The sequence below is a fragment of the Mastigoproctus giganteus genome, chromosome 1 (assembly GCF_048544385.1).
Source record: "Mastigoproctus giganteus isolate SK-2022 chromosome 1, ASM4854438v1, whole genome shotgun sequence".
NCBI classification, from domain to species: Eukaryota; Metazoa; Arthropoda; class Arachnida; order Uropygi; family Thelyphonidae; genus Mastigoproctus; species Mastigoproctus giganteus.
Window position 1 is genome coordinate 75,064,375 of NC_143575.1, and position 24,389 is coordinate 75,088,763.

The 24,389-nt window shown below is 37.0% G+C and overlaps 1 protein-coding gene across 1 annotated transcript in view; it reads right to left on the minus strand.

The window, feature by feature from the left end:
* LOC150090896 (sorting nexin-25-like) overlaps positions 1-24,389 on the minus strand; it is a 325,882-nt gene that overhangs the window by 127,120 nt on the left and 174,373 nt on the right. Inside the window, exon 14 of the mRNA XM_090376672.1 lies at positions 23,568-23,758. Coding sequence (XP_090232798.1) covers positions 23,568-23,758 — 191 coding nt within the window. The remainder of the gene's footprint in view (positions 1-23,567; positions 23,759-24,389) is intronic.

Genomic DNA, 24,389 nt, shown 5'->3' on the forward strand with positions numbered 1-24,389 from the left:
AATGTGCTAGAATAAAATGTTCCACTGCTCAGATATAATAATGTTAATGAATAGAATTTTCTTGATTTTAACTTTTCCTCCTATAAGTTTCCCCTGTAAGTAAATCTTTGATGTCTGCCATTACTTGTCTGATAGCTAGGATTAGCACTAAACAAAATTAATAAACAGGTAGCAAACAAATATTACAAATGAGAATTTAACAAGTTTGTTAATGTACACAGGGTAGCAGGGCATTACATTTTAGGTACATTAATTTTTTAGCAAAGCTTATTATCTTAGTATTCACCTCTGAGATCCATATTGGTTAAAATTAAAAATTAAATGAAATGAAGGTAAAAAGGGAATAAAGGTGAAAGTTCCATTACATTAATTGATTAAATTTAAAATTTCAAAACATATCCTTAGGAAAAGGGAGTGCACCACCTTTTTCCTGGTTGTCATTTATAAAAATTGTATAAAAGAAATTCACGTGTTGAAAAGCCAAGAGCTGGACGTGAAGTTTTTGATGTTGTCGCTGGTGAATGACATAAGTTGTGAGTGATAATTTATAGTATAGCAGTACCTAGGATGCACTGTGTTAAACACGTGGAAATTTAATTTGTTTGAGCTGCCATATTGGTGATAGGTTTGTAGGTAATCTGGTGTTTAAAATTTCATATGATCTATTTTGGCGAAACCATTGTATAGCAAGGGCCTCATACTGGAATATTTTATGATTCAATTTAAGTTTAATTAGTGTAAATGTGTTATCTATTAATGGATCGTGATAAAAGGAGTGTACATTTTGACTAAGTTTGGTTCCTAGTTGTTAGACTTGGTATTAGACTTAGTTAACAAAATCAAAGATGAAAACCATGCTTCTTGTTTTCTTTGATATTACAGAAATTATTATGGCTAAATATGTCCCACCAAATCAGACTGTCAATCAAACATACTACATTGAAGTTCTGACAAGTCTGCATGAAAAAATTCAAAGGAAATGACAAGGCTGCAAGGAAAAAACCTGAACTGTGGAAGCATATTTGACGCTACATCAAGACAGTACTCCAGTTTCTAGCCAAAGAACAAATCCCTATGTGTGAAAATGCACCTTACTCACCAGACCTAGCCCCTTGTGACTTTTCCCCTCCTCTTTAAACTGGCAAGTGTACTAAAGGGAATCCCCATTTTCAGTCCACTGAAGATATTCGGAAAAAAACTGCTGAAGTGTTAAAAGGGATTACAGAAGATGACTTGCAGATATGTTTCTGTGCTTGGAAGAAAGATATAGAATAGTGTGTCTGCAAGCCCAAGGCAATTATTTGAAGGGATAACTTGTAAGGTACGAAATATTTCATTATATTTATTTTATTGCATTAGTCTTGTGGCTATTTAATGGCCACACCTCCTATAACATAATAGCATTAGTAATACAAGGTGATTCAAAAGTCTTCATACATAGAGCAAATGGTCACATTTTTAATGAACTGCACTTTATTCACAAAACATGCTCTACATGGTTGCCATTCCTTTGAAAACACATACGGATGCATCTCTCCCACTCATGGGGAACTTGTGTTATGCGTGCAATTGCATTTCGAAAGTGTTCCTTTAGGTTTGTTTGTTTGTTTGTAGGCTTTACGGTGCAAGGGCAGCAAGGCCATAATGTGCCTAACTATAGTGATGTTAAATACATAGTTATATCTGTATAGATGATATTCAAGTTTACAATGCTTTGTACAGTTTTATATGTTTGAGGAAACTAAAAATTTTGATCACATGTGGCATGTCTGCTAGGAGGTCAGAAATGCTGAAAGAGGTGTTCATCATGGAAAATAAGGCAAACATAGCTTGTTGATCAGTATTGTATTTGAGGCAATCAATAAGTACATGTTGGACAGTGAGCTGAGTGTTGCATTTTGTGCACTGTGGTTTTTGGTTTGGTTTGGGTTTTATTGGTGCATTAGCAACTAAAGCTATAATGCAGCAAACGCATTCCTTTAGATGATTCATGTTTTGTATCTTTTCCTAGTACACCATAGCCTATAGACTTAAAAAGGAAATACTCACAGAATTTCCAGGGATAGCCTTTGATACAGCCAACACCTTCAACACTGAAAGAAAATGAATAGTCACAAAGCTCCATGAGCTATGGCAAACAAAGTGCGAGCAGGAAACCAGAGGCATGGTTACCAAAAGGTTACTGTCATGAGTGGCAGTGGTTAGCCCAAAGCCTGGACTTATTAAAATGTTTATATTGACAGGTCACAGCTCCCTAAAGGCGAAACTAACTTCCTTTGGGCTGACTGATGACCCAAACTGCACCTGTGGCGAGAATGAAGGCTGGACACACATTCTATATGAATATATAATTTATGACATCCCAAGAACACGGCTAATAGCACAGATTGGCTTCCTTCTAGGGTAGAACATCTGTTCATCATAGAAGAGGAAAATTATAAAGCCTTTACAACTTCAACACAGAAAGTATTCAAAATGTGCAGAACCATCCAAAGAAGGGCAATTCAGCCCCCCAGCAATTAAACAATAATCAATAGTTAAATCTGCCCATGTCTCCCACCATTCCCAGACAATGACTTAAAAACTGTCAGGATAACAGCACTCTGTACCCTGATAGAAACCTGACATGACAAAATCAGATTGACCTGGATATCCCCCCCCCCAGGACTATTCTACCATGTGTACGAACCAGGGGCCCGTGACAACCAAATATGGAGGATGCGGAAAGGTCAGGGAATGACCACTGCATATCCCCAGAGCAATATGGCCTAAGTTGCTAATGCTCCTAAAAACCAAATAACACTTTAGTACACCATAGCCTTCAATTGCCCCCACAAGTAAAAATTGAGTGGGTTGAGGTCTAGGGACTTCAAAAGCTACTCCACGAGACCATGGCGACCAATCCAAGAACCCAGAAACTGCTGATCCAACCATCGGCATGCACACAAATACCATAATGGGGTGGTGCCCTGTCGTGCTGAAATGCTTAGATACATTTCAGCATTCAGATTTATGTCAAAGAAAACAGGTCCAACAATTTTGTTTCCCCATATCCTGTACCACACCAACAGTTTTCCCGCACCTTGCATTTTTGAGGGACTCATCCAGTGCAGATTGGTATCACTCCAATAATATGGTTTTAATATGGTTCATGGTTTTGGCAGTTAACTTCTCCATGGCACCAGTAAACAAGATCCCAGATGAGAAGTTTGCACTGCCGTCCAATTTGTTTACTGCCAACTCACAAAATTCCATCCGCCTATTTATCTTCACTACTGCAACGTTTGCATTTTGTATGGATGCCATTTGTGCTTTTTCACGATGCAGACTATACTTGATTGGCTAACACTACTTTCTGCAGACAACCATTGTGTGTTTTTTTAGAGACTCTTTGCTAATGCTGCCAGCACCATGTCAGTTGTGCCTTCATTGGTGAAAGTTCATGGACGACCACTTCTTGGATGGTCAGTAACACTTCGTCTTTCTGAACTTCTCAATAAGTTTGGCAATAGTGTTGTGTACGATGTGCTTGCCATGCCATCTGTTAAATTCCATTGCAACCTTGCAACAGCTTCCTGATCCAGCCATGAGAATAATTTTTATACCGTCTTCTTTAGACAAAGGCATTTTAGAAGGGTACCTAAAAACAGAAAAAAAGAAACATTATTCCCTATGTATGGAGACTTTTGAATCACCCTGTAGTATTAGCAGTGGTAAATGATGCAAGAAAGTAAACTTATACAGCACCAGACAAAAAAAAAAGAAACATTTTTCATATCATCTGCCCATTTCCTCTAACAGTTTGTCTAGTTCTTCCTTGAATTTATTCAAACTATCCACTTCCACAACACCAAATGGAAGCTTGTTCCAACCATCAACTACCTGCTGGCTGAAGGCAAATTTCCACATATATGTCCCTGTAACTATCCTTCCTCAATTTGAATTTATATCTGCTCATGCGTATGGATGCCATCATCAGTGAGCTCACTTAATCTATTTAAAGCCTTGAACATCTCAATCAGATCTCCTTATGAGTAGTCTCTAGATGCAGCAATTGCAGAACTGAAGCCTTTCCTGATAAGATAATGTATAATTTAATATATAACATAATTTTATAGCGTGGTGTACTACTATTGCATCACATGGGAAGTGTTATTATTATACTTTCGTATCTCTTAGGTTAGAGCAGGGATTCTCAACAGGGGCAATATACCCCCAAGGGAACAAAAATTGGTTTTTTGGGGGGCAAAAAAAAATCATTTGTATTACAATGGTTTGTGGCCCTCAAGTTCAACCCTACCCAATGACATCTCATTCCTTAACATTTAATTTCTCTCATTGGGTTTTCTTTCCCTTGAGACAACTAATTTTTAACATATAGGTATATTCTATTAGGAGTGAGTGAGAAATTTTGATAAAAGGAAGATAATGGGCGTGATTCAATTCAACCACCTTTGCTTTTCATTAAATGCCTAAGTGTTTCAGAGGTGATGTCTCTGCAATCCTTGCCATTTGCGCCTTTCCGACAGCTGCAATCTTGGTGGCGGCATGGTGGGCGTGCATCCTCATCCCATCCATCCTCAATATATGAGGATGAATGGGATGAGGAAATATTTCAGTCTATTGTTTCTACTTTCTAAGCGACAATTAGTATTGATTTATTGATTTCTTGTGGAAGTTGTTTATTTTTGATCCATAGTGCTTTTGAGAGTGACATGGGCTATGAGAGTTAAATAAAAATAGTTTATATTTTATTATTTAATTCTTTGTAGTTATTTAACCTATCATTAATCATATCAAGTTCTGGAAAGAAAGTGTCAACAGTATTTGGATGAATATCTAGCTTAAGGTTTTATTGAAAGCCCATTCGACTCAAGACAGCCTATGCGTGTTGTGTGTAATGGTTCTTTTTCAAATTGTTGTTGTTGTTATTTGGTTTTTAGGAGCATTAGCAACTAAGGCCATATTGCTCCGGGATATGCGGTGGTCATTCCCTGACCTTTCCGCATCCTCCGTATTTGGTGGTGAGGGGCTCGAACCCCGGTCTAATCAAGAAGCGTGTGCTACGCAACTGCTGCTCCTTCCCACCTGGCTACGGAGGCACCTCTTTTTCAAATGAAGCTATGAAACCATCAAGACTTTTAGATCACTTAAAAAGGAAACATTCTGATAAAGGTGGTAAATATATCAAATATTTTAAAAATTTAAAACAGAATTTTGAGCAACGTAACACTGTTACTTCCTTATTTAAGAAGAACACACAAAAAAATGACAATGAAAGATTGTGTCTTACAAAATTGCAGAAATCATTGCAAAAACTGGTAGTGCTCATAGTTGCTGAGACTGTTATACGACCTGCATTAGAGACTATAATTTCAACAGTGATGCATCAAAATCCTTCTGGTATTTTAAAAGCATTGCCATTGAGCAACGATTCAATTCGAAAACAAATCGATGAGATGTCAATTAACATTGAAGAGCAGCTAATTCATTAACTAAAAATGAGAAAATTTTCTATTCATATTGATGAATCCACAGTTACTAACAATAAGGCCCTACTAATGGCACACATTCATTATTTCAATGATGATTGTAAATTGCAAGAAGAGATGTTGTTTGTAAAATCTATAGAAACTGACTTTACTGGAGCATCCATTTTGCTGTTGTAAAAACATGGTTTGATGAAAAACAAATTCCATTGGAAAATTTGGTATCCTGTTCCACTGATGGTGCTACATCCATGGTTGGAAGACATTTTATAGCCCATCTAAAAGAAGTATGTCCCAAAGTGAAGTTCTTGCAATACACTGCATTGTGCACCGATATAATCTGGTTGCAAAAAATATTAGTCCAGTTCTTTATCAATCTCTCAGTATAGTTATTAAAACCATCAATAAAATAAAGTCACATAGCAAATATGATTACCTTTTCAGAAAATTTTGTGTTGATAATGAATAACAGTATGTGAGGCTTCTTTTACATACAGACGTTAGATGGCATTCTAAAGGAAACTGTCTAACAAGATTTGTAAACCTTTTTGATACGATAATAAGTTTTTTTAGAAAGCAAAGGAGACACAGATTTAGCAAAGGAGATCAGCAAACACAAAAACAACTTATACTATATGGCTTGGATTTTTTGAAAACTTAATGAAGTATCACTTCAACTTCAAGGGAAATTAATTATGGTGATAGACTACAAACGCATATTAAAAGTCTTCACTGAAAAACTGGAGATATTTAAAATCAATTTAATGAGAAAACAATTTCATGGTATGCAAGAGTTAGCTGAAATCAATGCTAAAATAATGTGAGAGTTAATAATAGAAATTATTAATAATAAAATAGAGTTAGCTGAAATAATTCTTAAGGTCACCGAGAATGATCTTAACAATTATTCAGATCATTTGTGTTCTTTAAAAAGTGAAATAAAAAATAGATTTTCATATTTACAGTAAACCCCCGCTATTCGCGGTCGCTGATTTAATATAAAATGAAACCTAAAAAAATGTGAATTTTAAAGTGCCGTGAACATTTTCCGCCATAAAAAAAAACATGGGCGTGGCTAAAATCATCTTTCTCGGTCAAAACAGTGCTCAGTGGGTGGGGGGGGAGAGGGGTGACAAAATCGCGAGTGTGGATGTTTCTTGCTAATCCTTGTTCAGTATGTGCTATGCGCTTGTCATGGAAGGTTTCGTCGTTTGCTTTTAATTTATATGCTTATAAATTGAATAAATTTATTAATTTATAAATTGATATGCTTACAAAAGTGAAAAATCTACCGTTTTGCAGTGTGTTAGTGTAAACAGTCTTTTTCGAGTGTGTTAATGGAAGAAAGTGACTTTATTGTGGACAAATTATTTCCTAACCCCTACAAAAATATGGCTACGAATAACAAGGGAATTGTGAAAAGATCAAAGAAGGTGATGACATTAGTGAGTAAAATTCAGTTATTAGACAATTTCTAATGGTGAAAGTGTCTCGTCAGTGACAAAACATTATAAAATCAATGAGTCAACGGTACGATCAATCAAGAAATCGGAAGAAAAAATCCGCGTAGTGTCCATGAAAACGCGCTAATTGCTTTAAAAATTTGCTCTGTAACTCGTGATGTTAAATTTAAAAAAATGGAAAATGCCTTAAATCTGTGGATAGAAGACCGAACTCAAAATAAAATTCCCTTAAGTTCACTCATCATTCGTGAAAAGGCAAAACACCTTTATCAACACTTTAGCGAAACTGGTGATAGAACTGGTGGGATAAATTTTTTAGCTAGCAAAGATGCTGGTTTGAAAGACTTGTTTGAAATTTCTAGTAAATATTATATTTAATATTAAATTGTTTCTTATTTTCATTTCGATGCCTTATGCTTGCATTTCACTATGTACTGCATTTGTACATAGTCATATTATGAAGGTAATATATGTATTATATAACATATAATACATACATAGACAAAATTTTAGACTAGTTTTTCTTATATATTTCATACTTTGGAACGGAACCCCTTTATTACTATGGGAGCCATAACTCAGTATTCGCGTTTTCGGTATTCGCGGCATTTCTCAGGAACGTAACCCCCACAAATAGTGGGAGTTTACTGTATTTTCTTTTGAAGTGAAGCCAGGGATGTTAAGATCCAATTGGATGTGATTTTGGATCTGCTAGCAAATAAATGCAAGAACTCATTGAGTTAAAATGTAACGAAGAATGCAAATATAAATTCAAAAAAGGTGGAATGGCTGAGTTGTGGGGATCAAATATAACTAAACTTCCTTACCCAACAAATGTCGGCTGAAATGGCCAAAGTACTGTACTTTGTTTTCCAATGTCTTAATGAGTGAAAGTTGTTTTAGTTCAGTGAACAAAATATTAACAAAGGAAAGAAACAGAATTGATATATGTTCAAGAGGAGACATTAGAATTAAACTTACTAACATTGTACCGAACACTTTACTTTCAGCTAATAACCATCAAGCTTGGGGATCCCATCGAATAAAAGGAGTAAGTATAAAGTATTTTCTTGTTTAAAATTTCATGGGGAGGGGGGGGGGATTAGGGAAAATTGTCCAACAAAGCCCTTTATGGTGTGATAATTAAAAAAAAGGTTGAGAAACACTGGTTTAATGTGATATTTTAATTTAAATTTAAACTAAAATCATGCCTCAAACTACAGTGCAAAGTAACGAGCTCAAAGTGGTGGGAATGCATTGATTCAAGGGCCGTTCCCCTATGAATTAGGGTTTTATAATGTGCACTGCTTGTTGCATGTTTGCAAAATCATCTGTAATGGCACATAATACATATTCATCTGCTCAGCTCAATGCTTGAGCTTACATTCATGCACCTACCAGACTGCACAGTGGAATTGTTAATGGCAGAAAGCACTGATCCCACAGGAAGTAGCCATTGTCAGCGAAACAGAAAATATATTGTGCAAAAAGGACAGGTATAAAAGAATCAAGTATGTCTGATACTTGGTTCTTTTATACTAGGGGCTAAAGTTTATCATGTTGTAGAACAGTTAACCTCTTTCTTTTAAAGGAATAAAGTTGGTAGTGTTGTACACATTGGTACTAATGATATTAAGAAGAGATTGGAGGATTTTACTTAACAGGAACAGTACAACATTGAGATAAAGCAGTGAGCTAGGATTACATTTGAAAAATTTATAATCTTTGTCTTTTGTTTTGCCCAGACATGACAGGAGAGAGTACATGATAGGAGCCTTGTAAAATTTGGCCCTGGAGAGTTTGTGCAAGACTCATGGGGTAGAATTTTTCTCAGCATAGTCTGTGCCTGTTAACAGGAGAGATTGTTTTTATGGTGATAGGAGGGACTTAAATAGAATGGGGTTCAAGAATATTTGCTGATGCAATTGAGACAGTACTAGGTTGGTCGGAAAACTGCTAGTTTGGAGGATATACAGACTAACAGTTTAATGGCAATCACAAACCGAATGAAACTGATTGTTCAGCTGCTTTTATTGGAACATGCTAATCTGAAAAGCAACATGTGAAGAATTACAAGGCATGCTGGGGTTCTTATGGAACAAGCAAATATATGGGCTGTATTAGGGTTACTAAGAGTAAAAACAGGCATATATACATACATACACATATACAGTGAAACTTCTAACGGACATCTCTCTACAACGGACATTTTCAAATTCCCCAACTCACCTCCATTGGTTTTAACATGTTTGCAGCTTCTGTCTAGCAGACATTCTCTGTAACGGACGCGGACAGGCAATCTGCACTGTTTTGTTTAGATTAGCACTTAATTTGATCTCCCCATAAAGGACAGCGGGCGAGCCTCACGGCCCTTTTTCTAGGAACGTTTCTTCCACGTATTGCCTCAATCGTGTGTTTATTTTCTATTTCCGATTCTCTGAATTTTATCAAGGTTTACGTTGTGGTTCTAAACCCTTTTTCAAGAATTTTAAGGCACGTGTAAAACTTCTGATGAATTCGGTGTGTGCAGGGGGGGGGGAGAATATGGTCGGCCTTTCGCCTTTTCAGTTTCAGTTTTCAGTTTTGTTCAGTGTCGTGTGCAGTGCACAATGTCTTCTCGTAAACATTTAACTTTAAAAGATAAAGTCGAACTCATTAATGCGTATGATCGGCAAAAAAATAGTGTTCGCAATCTCACTGCAAAATTCAAAATTAGGAAGACGCAGGTAAGCGACATCCTAAAGAAAAAAAATGAACTGCTCAAACAATTTTGGCAACACGGAAATGATCAGGTTCAAAAATCATTCCCGAAAACTGTTGGACTTCAAATTTGTCGCGCACGTGCTAAAAAAATTCCCATTAATGGGCCTATTATTAGGGAAAAGGCTTTGGAGGTTGCGAAATCTATGGGAGTAAATGAGTTCAAAGCTTCTGTGGGATGGCTAGACAAGTTCAAAACTCGGCATAAAATTTCTTGGAAAACCGTAAGTGGTGAAGGTGGATCTGTTGATACTGGGGTTGTAACAGAGTCGACCGTCAAATTGGAAGATTTATGTCGTGATTTTGAAGCTAAGGATATTTACAACTGTGACGAAACAGGGTTGTTTTTTAAAGCTCTTCCTGAAAAAACAATGAGTCTAAAAAACGAAAAGTGCCAGGGCGGAAAAATTTCTAAGGAACGCTTGACTGTACTATTGTGTACAAATATGCTGGGAGACTTTGAACAACCTCTTTTTATAGGAAACCCACAAAATCCTCGTTGTTTCAAGGGCATAAAGTTGAATCTTTTGGATGTTGACTGGAAGTCTAATAAAAAAGCGTGATGACACGAGATATCATGAGCGAATGGATAAGTCACTTTAACCAAAACATGATTCGTCAAAACAGAAAAAATATTCTTTTCATGGATAATGCTGCATCTCACCCGCACATCGAACTGTCCAACATTCAAATCATTTTTCTGCCACCAAACACATCTGCAGAGTGTCAGCCCTTGGATCAAGGGATAATAAAAAATTTTTAACTTCACTACAGAAAACGTGTTTTAAGATATCTCATTGCAAACATGAACGATGTAACATGTGTGAGTGACCTTGCAAAGAAAATCAGCATCCTAGATGCGATTCAATGGATTTCCTCTTCAGTAAACGCATTTAGAAAACAATCTGTCGTGAACTGTTTTGTAAAGTCTGGCTTCTCAAACGCAAAAATTGAAGTTGTGAACAGCAATGTGGAGCACCAAAAAGAACGAGAACTTCAACATCACAAGTGACCCTGGCTACAAAGATATAGACTCAAACCTCACTACAGAAGATGGTGCTCTAGATATCAAAGACATTATCATCGATATTTTTCAAGAAGTTCCTCATGAGGATGAAGAAATGGAAGGAGGTCATTCTGTCGAAGAACATATTAACAACGAACCACCGATGAAAATAGAAGAAGCGCTCATACAAATCAATTGTTTAAAAATGTTTTTCACCGCTGAAGAAGATACTGAAGGACTTTCGATGGTTTCTTCACTCCAAAAAAATGTTGAAAACAAAATTATCAGCCGGAAGAAGGTGCAGAAGAAAATAAGTGATTACTGTATGCATTTTTCTTAAGATAAAGTCATAATATGCATAGCACAATTGTATGTATATTATTTACAAAAATATTGTGCAAAATCTGTACATAATTTAATTTAATTTTACATTAAACGTTTAACGATTTTTCTTTATCTCTTGTGTATGTAATTGTATATTATTTACAAAAATATTGTTCAAAATCTGTATATATTTTAATTTAATTTTACATTAAACGTTTAACGATTTTTCTTTCTTTCTTTTTTTTTTTCTCCCTCAGACTTCTTGTTAGCGGACACTTCTCTCTAACGGACACATTTTCATTCCCCATGGCTGTCCGTTAAAGGGAAGTTTCACTGTTACATGCTTGTACACTAATGCTAGGAGTATAGAAAATAAATTTGATCAATTTGAAGCATTTGTTTAACCATCAATTGCAGACATTAGCATTAACATAGGCATACAATGCAAGAAAGAAACCATGCAGCATCAGCCAAAAAAAAAACTCCCATTTCATCCCTCCATTCATTCCAAATGCCTGTCCAGCTCAGCCTTAAATTTCCGCACATCTATTCTACAACTGTCTTTCCTCAATTTGAATATATGCCCCCTCAGGTTCTTAATTTGAGCAAGAGAAAGATTTCCATCAGCATCCAGCTTGCTCAACCCATTCAAGGCCTTATACACATCGATCAGATCACCTCGCATGTACTACTCTCTAGGTGCTGCAATTTGCAGAACTTAAGCTTTCTTGGTAAGAGCACCCCTTTGTTCCCCTCACTAATCTTGTTGCACTTCTTTGTACTCGTTCTAGCAACATTACATCCTTCCTAAAATGAGGCCTTATAGGGATATCAGAAACATGGTGCTACTCATAGCTGATGTGGAATTTGAATATGGTGAGCACATGTACAGAGAGAACAGACAGAACAGGAGGGCAGAGTTAGGATCTTGTCAAGAAGCACTTGGAATGTAAGACGATGCACTTGATTTATGTGGATTTCCAGTGTAATGGTAAGTCAATATGGTGTAACAATAAAATAATCTTTTTTTTTTTTGTTAGTAGTTGACGCATCGGCTTCTGTGGCCATAATGCACCTCCCAAGGTTTTTTTTGCAGAACTTTTATCCAAGCCCAAGGCGGAATTCGAACCCGCGACCTTTGGGTTGCCAGGCAGGCACTTTACCCACCCGGCTACCCGGTCGGCAATAAAATAACAAAAATGGCAGCAACCTAACTGTGATGAGTATAAGAACAACTATGCAGACAAATACAGTGGAACAATTTCTAAATTAGAGTGTCTTATAATGAGGGACATTAAGTTTCCAGATATTTATTGGAAATTGTGGGTAGGTTTATCCTCACTAACAGAAGATATATTGTGAATGATGTTACCATCCTGAATAAGGTAAATGTTGGAAGTGATCACAGAATGGTAAGATGTACACTTGATATAGATGTAGGAAAGGGAAGGAAAAAACTGACTTGAGTAAATAATACAAAGGTCTTTGAGATAACAGAGGAGGAGAAAAAGCAGTATGTACTGGAACTTAAGAACAAATTTGAGCTTCTGCAGACTGTTCAGGATCAAGATATTGACGAGGAATATTACAACTTTCTGAAAATGATAAAGCCCAAGAAACCTATAGGGAAAAAGAAATCCAAAGAATAAAAAATTAGTCAAGAAACACTTGTTATGAACCGAAGGCAAAAAATGAAGAGCAAGATAAACACTGACAAGGAAAAAATTGAGTATACTGAGTTATGCAAAGCCATTAGAAAGAGACTCAGAGAGGACATAAGAAGATTTAACACAAGAAAAGTACAACAAGAATTAAGGGAAAACAAAGGATTTAAATCAGCAGCCATGAGCAGTAATACAGAAAGACAAATGATACTGAAACTGAAGAATAGCGATGGTGTACTTATAAACAGCAGAGAAGGCATAATTCAAATAGCAGAAGACTACTATAGAGAATTATATAAGGAGCGAGGAAATGATGCCAGCAGTGGGGAACATGGATTGCAAAGTAGCAACACATACGACATACCCGATATTCTTCCTGATGAGGTAGAACATGCATTGAAGAAAATGAAGAATCGGAAAGCCCCGGGGGAAGATGAAGTTACTGTAGAGTTGTTAAAATTGGGAGGAAGAGACATAACACAAAAACTGCCAAGGCTCTTCACAAAGTGCATTAGAAAAGGTGTGATGCCTAAGCAGTGGAATAATGCAATCATAGTTTTTCTGCATAAGAAAGGAGATAAATCAGAAATGGGAAATTATAGCCCAATTAGCTTGTTATCCCACATCTACAAGTTGTTCACAAGGGTCATTACTAACAGATTAGAAAGAATACTTGATGAGAATCAACCGAAAGAGCAAGCTGGCTTTAGGACAGGATTCTCAACTATGGATCACCTTCACATAATATCACAGCTAATGGAGAAAGCAAATGAATATAAAACACCACTATACCTGGCATTTGTGGATTATGAAAAGGCATTTGACTCCATACAGCATAAGGCAATGTTCCGGGCACTGGAAAGACAAGGCATAGATACCCCACATATGATTTTGAAGAAAATATATGAGAGTGCTACCTCCTTTATTAGACTAGACAAAGACAGTAGGAAATTTAAAGTCGAGAAAGGAGTTCGACAAGGAGACACAATATCTCCGAAGCTGTTTACTGCTGCCCTTGAGGAAGCTTTCAGAAGATTAGATTTGTCGCAGAAAGGAGTCAATGTGAATGGAGGTACATAAACCATTTACGATTTGCAGATGACATTGTGGTCATAAGCCACGATCCCAAAGAATTAGAGGAAAATCTTAATCAGTTATGCACAGTTAGTAAGGATTTTGGACTAAAGATGAATATGGCTAAAACAAAAGTAATGATGAACTAGTATGCCACAGAAAGGGAAATAATGATTGAAGAAGCAGTAATTGAAAAGGTGGAGTCATATACTTATCTGGGACAAGTTATTAGCTGTAATAATCACAATGGCTGGAAGTCAAGAGAAGAATAAATTTTGGATGGATAGCATTCAGGAAATATAGTCACATACTGAAGAGCAATATCCCAGTTTGTCTGAAATGTAAAATAATGAACCAATGTATACTCCCCACCATGACTTATGGAAGTGAAACTTGGGTACTCACCAAAAGAATGGAAGAGAAGCTGAGAACTACACAGCGAAGAATGGAACGAATTATATTGGGAATCAGACTGGTAGATAAGAAGAGGAACACATGGATTAGGCAGCAAGTTTTGAAAGGACCTTCTTGTCCAAACTAAAGAGCTAAAATGGTCTTGGGCAGGACACACAGCTCGAAGACATGATGACAGACAGACTACGAAAATAACAGAATGGTACCCAAGAAGAGTTAGAAGAAAACCTGGAAGACAAAGGCTGAGATGGATAGATGAAATTCATGAGTTTGTGGGTAGTAAATGGATGGCCAATGCTCAAAACAGAAGGAACTGGAAAGTTGCTGGAGAGGCCTTCATCCTGCAGTGGATTGAAAATGGCTGACGATGATGATTATCACACATAGTAGAATTTTTTTTTTTGGATTTACTGGATGACAGTTTTCTACACTAATACATTAGAGAGGCAACAAGAGAAAGAATACTTCTGATATGATCATCAGCAGTGACTCTTTGTGCATTAAGATTCTCCAGCTAAAGAAATGACTAAATGGACACAATCATAGTGTTGTTATTGTGGGATTTACTTAAACGTATAACTGCTGAATTTTGTCAGAATGGACAAGGTGATTATAAATTGTATAAATCAGTGGTTGGGTACTTCATGAATACTTGAATACTTCATGTAGGTCCAAAAGCCTCAGTTTAGAAAGGATGTGGATCTATGGAACAGGTGTAGAGAAGAGAAACAAGATTATTCAGGAACACAGGGGGTACTCTTACCAGTTGGAAAATTGCAGAATATGGAAACTAGTTGCCTCTGGGGAGACTCAACTGTATTGTTTAAAGATTTAAATGGATTGAATAAACTAAATGTTGATGCCATCTTTACTCTTTCTCAGGTGACACACATAGGAGGATATAATAATTTAAGGAAGGATTAGACAAAGTATTACAGGAGATGGACAGATGATGTGGGTAGGTTTTTCTTTTTTCTGCTGATATAAGGAATCTGTTTGAAAACTTCAATTGGATTCCCTGTAAAATATCTAGTTATGAAGTACAGTAGCATGCATATTCAAAGTCTCTTTCTATATGGGTGCCATTTTGTCAATCTTAAAGATATAATCCCTAAGAAACACCACTTCTAACAATTTTCTACACTAGCATGTTAGGGGACAAAGAGTAAGCTCTTGATCTGATCTTTAGCAGTGATCCTTCATGTTTTAAGAATTCTAGATAAAGGAACCGGTAGGTGAAAGTGATCTTAGTATACTGATGTGGGATTTATAAAGATAAAACTACTGTTAAGGGTAAAGGAGACTCAGAAAAATTAGGTAGATGGGCTGAGAAGTGTCCTGAAGTTTAACATTGATAATCTATCCAACTGTATTAAAGGAAGCAGCAAACGTTTGGCCAAAATTAGGAGAGCTTCTCTGGATTCAGAAAATATCCCTAAACTTGATATGTGCTAATGTCTCTCAAAAGGGGATCAAAGGGAAAAAATGAGTAATTACAGACCTGTAAGTTTGACTTCTGTTCCTGAGAAAAGTAGAGTTGATTAAAGACCTTTACACAGGTAAAGGTCTTTAATATAACAGGTAACAGTTATGTTATATGGTAATCAGTGTAGATTTGTTAAGGGAAGATCTTGCTTGAACAATCTGATTAATTAATATGAGTTAGTCAAAAAATGAGCAAGATGAGGAAAAAATTATTTTTGCATCATACACTTAGATTTTGTAGAGCTTTTGATACTGTTCAACATGAATAAATGCTGTATAAATTGGAACAGTATTAATAATACATTAATAACGAGGATGGTTATTCATGACCAATACTCTTCACGCATTAGCTATGAGCAGGATCTCTCAGGGTTCTTTGTTATGTTCCATATTGTTTTCAATATTTATTAAGGCTACTAACAGGGATGGGATACACTTAAACAGAAAGGGTGCAAGAATGTTTGCTGATGCTTTCGAGGCAGTGTTAGGTGGGTCGGAAAACTGCTAGATTGGGGGGATACAAGGACTAATAGATTAACATTAACCACTGGCAGAGGAAAGTGATTCTTGCACTGCTTCTATTGGAATGAACAGCAGCACTGGAATTTGGGGATTACAATGTCTACAGAAAGGATAGACAGGATAGGAAGGGAGGAGGGGTTATGCTATTAGTTAAGAAACACATAAAATCCAAGGAAGTGAAGCCAGTCGACATCGCTGGCCAGTGCAGTGTCGAGTCAGTTTGGTGTGACATAAGCATTGGGAAATCAAAATTGAGAGTAGGAGTGTGCTATAGGCCTAATGACTCTGATGAGTATAATAAGAAACTGTACAGGGAAATAGGGTGGGCCAGTAAATCAGAGAGTCTTATAATGGGGGATTTTAATTTCCCAGATATTGACTGGAATTTGTGGGTTGGTCACTCACATACTAGCAAGGCTTTTGTCGATTTATTGGATGATTGTTTTCTAAATCAGCATGTTCGGGAAGCAACTAGAGGGAGTAATACTCTTGATTTGATTATCAGTAGTGATTCTTCATGCATTAAGAATCTGCAGATACAGGAACCACTAGGTAGCAGTGATCACAGTGTGCTGAAGTGGGATTTACTCAAGGAGGTAACTACCATCAGGGGTAAAGGGAAGGGTTATTGCTTTCGTAAAGGCGACTACGATGGTCTGAGACAGTATTTAAATTCTATACAGTGGGACCAACTGATGATGTTACCAACAGCAAACTCAAAATGGGAAGCATTCAAAGAACTTATCTTGGAAGTTACTAGGCTTTACATACCAACTAAGAAATATTGTTCAAGGTTCAGGCCTAAATGGATGTCAGATGAACTAATGAGACATATGGCAGAGAAGAAAAATGCTTGGGATACATATAAATTAACATGTGACACAGAAGCCTATGATATATATAAGTTGATCTGTAACCAAGTTACAAAGAAGGTTAGGTAGGCGAAGGCAGATTACGAGAAATCTTTGGCAAGGGATGCAAAGAAGAAGAACAGCAAGGAGTTCTTTACTTATGTAAACTCTAGAAGGAAGGGGATGAATCAGATTGGTCCACTTGATATTGATGGATCAACTGTTCATGATCCTGCTCAGGTAGCTAACAAACTAAATCAATATTTTGCATCTACATTCACACATGAGGAGTTATTCAGGAAGGGGAATGCCATAGATGAAGTAAACACTGGCAGTGAGCTAGATGATCTTGTAATAAATGAAAGTAAAGTGGAGGAGAAATTGTTGAAGATAAATACAAGAAAGGCACCTGGGGTGGATGGGATCTATCCGGTTATATTAAAGGAGGCAGCAAAGGAAGTAAGCAATCTGTTAGACATAATTATGTGAGCTTCCTTGGACTGGAGATGACTGGAGATACCCACAGACTGGAGATGTGCAAATGTAACCTCAAATCAAAAAGGAGGATCAAAGGCTGACACAAGTAATTATAGACCTGTGAGTTTAACTTCTGTTCCAGGAAAATTAATGGAAGCACTGGTTAAAGAAGCACTGCAGGATCATCTTGATAAGAATTCAGTTATAGCACAGACACAGCATGGTTTTGTTAAGGGAAGGTCTTGCCTGACCAATTTGATTGGATACTATGATGTAGTCACAAAAGAATTGGATGCAGGGAATCACTTTGATATTATATATTTGAATCTTAGAAAGGCTTTTGATACTGTTGCACATGGAAGACTGCTGCACAAATTGCAGCAGTGTGCATTGGTGGCAAATTGTTGCTATGGATAAAGGGATGGTTGAGTGGCAGAAGACAGAGTGTGGTAATTAATGGACACTGCTCATCGTGGACTAATGTTATTAGTGGAGTCCCTCAGAGTTCAGTGTTGGGTCCATTGTTGTTTTCTGTATTTATAAATAATATTGATAATGGTATATCAAGCTCAATGTCCAAGTTTGCAGATGATACAAAGGTTGGCAGGGTTGTTAAGGACACTAATGACAGTACACTACTGCAACAGGATCTGGAAAGGTTGAGCAGATGGGCTGAGAGGTGGCAAATGAAGTGTAACATTGACAAATGTAAAGTACTACATAGGGGAAACAGGAACCCCAGAGCAATGTATCAACTCTGTGGTACTACACTGACAGTGGTAGAGAATGAAAAGGACCTGGGGGTAATTGTGCAGGCAGATATGAAGTTCTCTGAGCAGTGCAGATGGGTTGCAAGAGTAGCTAATGGTGTCTTATCAATGATATACAGGAATTTTTCTAGCAGGGATAGGGAGGTGATTATTCCCTTGTATAAGGCAATGGTCAGGCCACACCTTGAGTACTGTATACAGGTCTGGAGGCCTCATTTCAAGAAGGATGTAGAGCTGCTGGAACGAGTACAGAGAAGGGCAACAAGGTTAGTGAACGGAACGAAAGGTTGCTCTTACGAAGAAAGGCTTAAGTTTTGCAAATTACAGTGTCTGGAGACCAGGCACCGCCGAGGTGATCTGATAGAGGTGTACAAAGCCTTGAATGGTTTGAGCATGCTCAATGCTGATGGGATACTGCCTCTTGCTCAGAATAATCACCTGAAAGGGCATAAATTCAAATTGAGGAAAGACAGATGTAGGATAGATGTGCGGAAATTTGCCTTTTGCCAGCGGGTAGTTGGTTGGTGGAACAGACTTCCATCCCTTGTTGTGGAAGTTGATAGCCTAAATAAATTTAAGGCTCAGCTGGACAGGTATTTCGAACGAACGGAGTGGTGAAGTGGAAGGGTCTTTTTTTTGCTTTCTTGCATCATATGCCTCTACTAATGCTAATGTAAGCATAACAATAGGAAATAAAGTATGCTACTACAACAAGAAATGAACATTAGGTAGATGGGTTGAAAATGAAAATTGAGGTTTGAAATTGATAAATGCAAGTTACTGCTTTTGTGTGGGAATAATCCCAAAATAATATATCATTTGGGTGGTGCCAAATTCAAGGCAGGGGAGAATGAAAAATAACTAGTAGTAATTGTACATGAAGTTCTCTGAACAGTGCAGACAGGCTGCTACAACAGTGCATGGAGTTTTGTAAATGATATCCAGGAATTTTACCAGCAGGAACAAAGAGATGATTATCCTGTTGTACAAGGTAATTGTTAAGGCTGCATCTGAGTACTGCATACATGTTTGAATGCTTCATTTATTTTAGGATGTAGATCTATTATTCTAATCTACATTCTGCTGGAAACTAGGCATTTACAAAGAGACCTGATTAAATTGTTTAAGGTTTCAAACAGGTTGATTAAACTAAATGCTGTTGGTTGACACTGTACGAACTTGCATCCTTGCATATTTTGCCACTTCTAATTCTAATATATTTCTTGATAATTTAAATTTTTGTGCTGTTGGTCTTTACTATCTTTTTAGTTTTTTTTTTTTTTAGGAGCATTAGCAACTAAGGCCATATTGCGCCGTGAATATGCGGTGGTCATTCCCTGACCTTTCCGCATCCTCCGTATTTGGTGGTGACGGGCTCGAACCCTGGTCTAATCAAGAAGCGTGTGCTATGTATTGCTGCCCCTTCCCACCTGGCTACGGAGGCGTCGCTATCTTTTTAGTGATTTGTATATTTATTATTATCATTTTTTCAGTTTATCTTAAGATCTATTTTCATTTTGCAATTTCCATATTACATTCTATAATTCCTCAGGAATAACTGCCAACAATATGATGTCATATTAGTATTACACTACAAGGCATTAAGGAAGCCACAGGCTTTTGTTGCAGCAGGCCAAAAAAAAAAAAAAAAATTGCGTGTGTACCCTGAATGCACAAATGATGTTTTGTGTGTAAACATTTTTGACGACACCTAAATTTCGAACAGCTAGAACCAAAATCATGAAATGTAATTTATGCTTAAGCCTGCTACTAACTCTACCTAAACGATGTTTGTGATAAATAGGATATACACGCCCAATGCTTGCTCTACCGAATCGACATTTAGAAGAGATTAGGCAAATAGCCTAATTACCTATTTGATTGTAGCCATTTGTCAAATAGTATGATTGCACCAATACAAGTATTTGTATTGTTACAATCATTCTATCATGTTACTCTGTCATGCTTTGTCGCAAATTACACATGCAGCGCTAATGAGAACTGCCAGAAACGACAGTATCCATGCATAATACGCTATCGAAACTATGACTTGGCTCAGGAGAGCAATGAGTACAAGTGAGAGATGGTAACGCTGCACATTCCATTTTGCAATGAGGAAACAGAGATACTGTCAGAAATGAAATATGTCAAGATCTACAACGACAATGAAGAGCTCATACTAGATTGTAAATTGCATGAATCAGACAACAACGATGTTGACCCTGACGAAGCATGTGGTAATGACCTGCATAGCCTTGTAATGCAACTGCGAGAAGAAGACCCCTTTTGAAACTTTTACAATCATCCAAACAGTGAGATGAATAAGGATCTAAAGCTCGCCATGCTCAACCGACTCAGCACAACTGCAAAGAAACGCGAAAACTTGATGACCAATGAGGACTTCTGCAACTTAATGAGAATGGCTAATGACAAGCAAAAGATTCTACTCATACATGTAATTTGGAGTCTGTTATCTCCCAACTGCAAACCAATTCAAATATTCTTGACCGGCCCAGCTGGTTGCAGAAAAATGTTTATGATTCGCCTCTTAATGGAAATATACAACCACTTCAGTAATACAGACGGGTTCTGTAATGCCGACATTACATGCACTTCAACTGGTAATTCTGAAGCGCATGTAATGTAATGATCTTGGATATGCTCAGAGCGCTGGCATAAGCCAGCTCTGAGCACACCCAAGATCACCTCCCATGACCCTTTGCTTTAAATGCTTTACTTTACATTTTGCAAGATATCCATTTCTCTGGTTACCAAAAGGTTTCTACCACGGGTGGTAGAAACTTTTTGGTAATCAGTGCACTGATACTCTGTTGTGGAAAACCAGCTGGTGGCGGAAATGTTTTTCTGCCACCAGCTGGTTTATGCCAGCTCTTAGTGCATCCAATATCCTTTGTGTGATCTCCTCTTCCGACTCCGTTTTTCTTTGTTATGAAATGGAAATGACATCGTTTCCGCATTGCAAAATCGTGACAAATTGATTTTACTACTGTCTGAAATTTAGTAGGTGCCGTCAAAAATGTTTCACATCAAAAAACCTTACAGTATTATATGTTTGTAGGAGTACTTCAATATAGTATTTATTTTGTTTATTATGTGTAGACACCACCTGCCAAGTAATGACATCTGTGTCACTTTAATACAGTAGTTGAAATAAAATCCAAATTTGTATGCTTCACCTGCATTCAATTTAAGTTATGGAAAGACTTTCTACTTGCAGAGAAGATAAAATTCCGAATACTTGGTGACAAGGCTTAGTAGCATGAGTTTGAATGAAAAGTAGTCCACAGGTGTCATCTGAGGAAAGTGCAATGGCCACTTAGAGAGGAGGAAAAAATTGCCTATCTTGGAGACATTTCTACAATTGTCTTCATACATTAGTCAATGTATGATGGAACAGCAGCTTGAATAAAAACTGTCTGCATACAGATCCAGCACCCTTTCAAAACTGGTATGGTATATATAATTAGTAATACAGGGTGCCCCAAAAAGGTGTAACCAATTTTAAAATGTTTTTAACAAATGTAATTTTAATGATAGAAACACAAAACCTGCACTAAATGTGAGAAAAACAGTTGAAGTTTTTACTGACATTCAATATGTGCATCACTTGTCACACGAACAATATCTAATTGGTAATATAAAGTTCATCCCATGTTTTTTCAAGGATGTCACGCTTAATCATGGTAACTGCATTTGTAATCCTGCGCTTTAAGTCTGTGATATCTGCAACAGGGGTCTTGTAGATTGTGTCTTTGATGAATCCTCATAAGAAGAAATCACAAGGGGATAAATCTGGTGAATGTAATGGGACCTGCGTTCATCCCAATCCAACAGTCAGGAAACTTGTCATCAAGAGACCTCCTCACACTCAAAGCCCAACGTGGCGGTGCTCCATCCTGTTGGAAAATAACCCCATTTCATAGTTCATCCAATTGAGGATATATATAAAGCTCAAGCATGTCCTGGTAATTATCCGCTCTCACAGTCACTTCTTGAAAGAAAAAGGGTCCAATAACATGATCAACCATGATGCCACACCACACATTCACCTTTGGGCTATCTCGCTGATACTCCTGCGCACAGTGTGGGTTTTCAGTCTCCCAAATTCTGACATTTTGCTTATTCACCTTTCTCGAAACATGAAATGTGCACTCGTTCTTGAAATAAATCCATTTCATTACATGTTCATCTTGTTCCATTTTCTCCAACATGTCTTCTGTGAATTGTTTAAGTTTCACACAGTCATCCCGGGTTATGTGCTGGAGAATCTGCAGTTTATAAGGGTGCATTTTCAAATTTCTTTGCAACACTCTATGCACTGAAGTCTTGGGGATGGCCAGTTGGCGTGCTGCTGTTCTAATGGATTTTTGAGGACTACGAACGAATGCATCTCTCACAACTTCCACTCTTTCCTGCATCAATGCTGGTCGACCAGGGCTTTTCTTAGGATGGATGCTACCTGTTTCCTTGAATAGCTGATACCACTTTCTGATGCTGTTATGGGTTGGTGGCTTTATCCCATTTTTACTCCTGAAATTACGCTGAACCTGAATTTCAGACCGGGTTTCAATAAACCACTCTACTACCTGTGCTTTGGACACAGGATCCATTTGTTACCTCTCTCCTTAAACTTCAGGACAACCGTCACAATCTGCAAAAGAAAAGTACGGTATTAGAATGGATTATTGAAGTAAAAACGTCAACTGTTTTTCTCACATTTAGACTAGGTTTTGTGTTTCTGTCATTAAAATTACATTTGTTACAAACATTTAAAATTGGTTACACCTTTTTGGGACACCCTGTATTTCATATCTTTCTGATGTGATGATATATATTTACAGTCCATCTAGTATTTTATCTACAAGTAAGTGAGCTCAAAACATCATAATCACTGTAAAGCTACTCTACACTGTCACTTTCTCAAAATGAAAGAGCGGCAACCACATAGTCAGTGATTAAAGTTAGTTACTGTTAGGTCTGAATCACTCTTCCATTTCCATACGTCCAGAAAGAATAAAGAGTAATTGGTTTGGCTGAACATTGGATATCCACCAGTCACTGCTTACCCATTTCTAGAGATGCAAGAAGCTGCAGCACATAAGGAATAAGCTTTATAATCTGCAGCATCTAGAGGAATAAGCTTTATAATCACTAAATATATACCTTTAAAAAGGGACACCTGTAAGTATACTCACATATAAAAACTGTGGCTAAGCAAAATGGGATAAAATATTAATGTTTCTATACCTTTAAGTCTGATTTATTATTTCCTCTCAGTGCGTGTAAAGCTTGTGTTTTATCAGCTAATCTACTTTCTAGTTGATGTAGGTGATTTCTGGCATGACTAGAGTGATCAAATAATGATACATGAAAGTCTTCTTTCATTGCTTTTGAAGCAGAATCATCAACCAATGGACTTTCTGGTTCTTCGGGAATATCTAAATATGAGAATTTATTATATGGCTAAGCAACCAACTTACTACCAAACATGAAGCATATATTTAAGAACATATGTTTAATAACAATAAAATAACAACCACTTCTAATAAAGGGAAGGATGTACAGAACAGTACCTGATGAACCCACTGACGGGCATTTTTCCTGTACGTGCCATACAGGAAAAAAAATATCGAAATAACACACTACTCTGTGCAAAAAAATACATTACTGATTTAATAAGATAAAATTCTAACAGTTTCAATGAGCTTACAAAAAATAAATTTGGAAACAGAGAAGTAGCTAGAGTCTTAAAAATTTATATAATGTTGCTATGTGCTCCTGGATAGATGTTCCACTACAGCTAAAATATTTTGAGTGAAAAAAGTGTTAATCAAAGGGAAAGATAAAGAAGCCAATATGTTTCAACCTTCATCTAGTTTGGCTCACATTAATCATTCCATTAGTATACAAGCCATTTGTTCAGTAAAGTATACATTTTTTTGTTGGCAGATACAACTCAGCTGACAAAAATAAGTGTAGCCTAAAGAAAGAAAATGTTATACGTCATGTACTTTGTACACTAAGTATTTTTCAGTCTATTTCGTTTCACTTACATTAAGCAGTGACATA